The sequence below is a fragment of the Pyxicephalus adspersus genome, chromosome Z (genome assembly GCF_032062135.1).
Source record: "Pyxicephalus adspersus chromosome Z, UCB_Pads_2.0, whole genome shotgun sequence".
NCBI lineage: Eukaryota > Metazoa > Chordata > Amphibia > Anura > Pyxicephalidae > Pyxicephalus > Pyxicephalus adspersus.
The window spans coordinates 27030542-27033814 of record NC_092871.1 but is presented as its reverse complement, the minus strand read 5'-3'; the positions used below and the strand labels follow the sequence as shown (position 1 = coordinate 27033814).

General features: G+C 40.1%; 1 protein-coding gene across 1 annotated transcript in view; it reads left to right on the top strand.

The window, feature by feature from the left end:
• Window positions 1–674: 674 nt before the first annotated feature.
• MMGT1 (membrane magnesium transporter 1) overlaps window positions 675–3273 on the top strand; it is a gene marked incomplete in the record, with an annotated part of 7360 nt that continues 4761 nt past the window's right edge. Inside the window, 1 exon segment of the mRNA XM_072430291.1 lies at window positions 675–823. Within this exon segment, the coding sequence (XP_072286392.1) occupies window positions 745–823 (79 nt within the window).

The window sequence follows — 3273 nt, the reverse complement described above, 5'->3', positions numbered from 1 at the left end:
CCATCATACCCCCATATGATATGCATATGGAGACCCTTCTATCTGCACTCTTGCTCTAGAATAGGCATTGTGTTCATGACATTGTCATTTTAATACAATAATGCAGATAAATACATTCCAGCTGCATTTACTAGGGGGACAGTTACATGGGGTGACAACGCTATCACAATATTAGAAGTAAGGAATAGTTGTTGTCACCTTGTAATAGTAGCGTCAATAAAGAGAGAATACTGGCAAGGTCAGGAACTGTCCAGTTTGTCTCTATTGATTCAGGTTGTGACCTCCCTGACAGGCTTCAGCACTGTCCTATTGTGTGGCATAGACTGAATCTACCCAACATTAGTTTGGATTAATGAGGTGACCAGATAGGAGAGTTTGGCTATTACCTGACACCTGTAAAATGACAGGTGCTCTTTTAAGAACAATAGTTTTTGTATGTTTTGGGTACGAGGCAAGTATTGTTCCCCTGCCAGGACTTTGCTACTAGTATAAAATTATTATTTACAAATGCCCACATTTACTATATAAAGTAATATCAAGCAACAAGCATTGCGCTCTATTTAGCAGCCTGTGCTAACAAAGAACCTTGCAGAATCACTCATGACAACCACAATATGGCGGCCGTACGACTAAAGATGACTGGCAAAACGTCTGTCGTAATCAAGCATCGCCTGGGGTATTTGACGTCACTGACAGCGACGGCCGGCTGTTTGCATTATCGGAGAGTGGAAGCGCTCCGGAGTTATGGCGTCCTCGATCTGGAAAGGGCTGGTGGGGGTCGGACTCTTTGCTTTGGCACATGCGGCCTTCTCAGCGGCTCAGCGTAAGTCGGGGTGTGGGTATCCGGTGCAGGGAAGGCTCCCGGTATAGATGGCTGTAGTGTCTGGGCCTGTCAGGCCTGCACGGCCGGGGAAATGGCGTCCAAGCAACCCCAAGCCTGCTGTCACAATGAAAGGCGTGGAGAATGAGCACAGGCCATCAGTAATGCTCTAGAGAATATAATTTTTTTATAAAGGGAACCAGTCACATTAATCTGAATCATTGATTTTTTTTAAATGTGTCACCTTAATAATGACAGGTATTTATTATTTGTCTGATCAGATCTGGCAATCTCTTTCACATGGAAAGATCCTTTAAATATCTCTCAGGGAGCCCCAGATCATCATAGCACAACTCATCATTGGACATATAAATACCCAGGGCTGGGCTATAAGACTATTGTTACTTTATTTTATAGCGCCGACCTAGTATGCAGCGCTGTACAAAGTCCATAGTCCTGTCACTAGCTGTCCCTCAAAGGAGCTCACAATGTAATGATTATAATATTTCTAGTAATCAACAAATTATAATGTCCAGAGAAGAACCAGACAGTAAAAATGAAACTATAATTATTTTGATTGCCATCAATGTACAGGGACCCTTCTGTCATGGCTATCAATGTAAGGGAAGCGCTGCACTCTCATTGGTTGTCACTGAAATATTGATGCTCATGGGAGAAGGGTGCCCTGTACAGTGATAGTCAATGGGAGAACGCCCGTTATCTTGGTGGTCAGTGCTTGATACCAGAGAAAATCATTGGCGTTACGGATAGAATATATGAGCGGTAGAAATTTCTCAAGGAAACAGATCTACATCGACCCATGTGTTTTCTGCATTCTTATAATTTTCCTTTCCTTCCTCCCAAGTCTGTTCTTATTCACTATGTGATTGTGTTTTCACTTTCACCAATGCCCATTATTCACTTCTTCCCTGCATGATCAAATCCATTCCCCTCTTGTTCTCTAAATGATCTTTTTCCTTCAATTCATCCATCCTCTTCCTCTGCATGATAACATTCCCTCAATTCATTCATTCTTTTCTTCTGGATAATACCATTCCCTCAATTCATTAATTTTCTTCCTTTGGATAATAACATTCCCTCAATTCATTCATTCTTTTTCTCTTTTCTTCCTCTGGATGATAACGTTCCCTCAATTCACTCATTCTGCTCCCCTCTTCTGTATGATCATTCTGCGTCACTTCATCCATTCCTTTTTCTCAGTATATATTATATTCCTTCAGTTCAATTTCCTCCCCTCCTTAGTGATCATTCTCCTTTCACTCACTCATTCCCCTCTTCTCATTGGTATATAGGTAGTCTCAGGGTTACATACCCGATAAGGACTGTAGGTTTGTTCTTAAGTTGAAATTGTATGCAAGTCGGAACAAGTACATTATTTTAATAAATACAATTAGGACATATGTTTGTCTCGACATATTATTAGGCAGTGTGGTGTCAGTTACTGTAGAAATACCTGATTGTGAGTTATTCACAAAGCAAAAAAAAAAAAAATCTTTATGGAGCCTAGACATTTATTAACTGGAGCAAGCTGTGCTTTGATATGCAAAAAGAAACAACTGCAGAGTTTGTCTTGGTCATTAATCAGTCATCTAAAAGCCCCATGAAAACCAACCCCTCCAAGCCTCTGTTCTGCACAGGAGCGAGCAGGGAAGCCGTCCGGAGTCGTCTGTATGTCGGATGTCCTTAACTCGGGGCCAACTGTACTCATTTTTTTATTCTGTCCACTAATATTTTTCCTCACTCTTGTATATTTAGTCTTCATTACTTCACCCATTACCCGTTCCTCTTCTGTATTCTCATTTTTCATTCTGTATTATCATATGATCATCCTTCTTCACATCATCCACACTCCTCTCCTCTGTATGGCCTTTCTCCTTCAGTTTCAGCCTTTCCCCAGCTCCTTTACAATCATTCTTCTTAACGTTCTTGCATTCTTTTTTTGATAAAATTATGTAATTAAAAACTGAGTGACAATATTAAAGAAAAATACAGACGAATAAACATTGAAAAAGGATGGTACTTGCAGAGAGCTGTAATAAATATTACAATTTAACAGTAAGCAAATGCAACAGTTGTTGATTGTGACATTGTAAGCACATTGTATAATATAAGGGAATACAATGTAGTTAAAGTACAAAAGATGAATAAACAAGAGAAGCCCGTGCTCCAGACTAGCCATAGTAAAAACAGCAGAATCAAACATGTAGCAAAAGTATCAGTGTCACTGATGTAAACATATAAAAAACAGTAAGCAGTGTAGCAAGAAAAAGGGGGAAGGGAGAAGAGAAGAAGACAGGGGATAAAGGGGAGAGGGAAGAGTGAGACAAGCCAGTCAGAATAAGATAGAAGAGACCTTGATAATTCAAGGAGAAAATCAGATAGTGTGGAGGGTTTGATCAAAGGAAGGTCATGAGGTTGAGGCATTTTTTTTT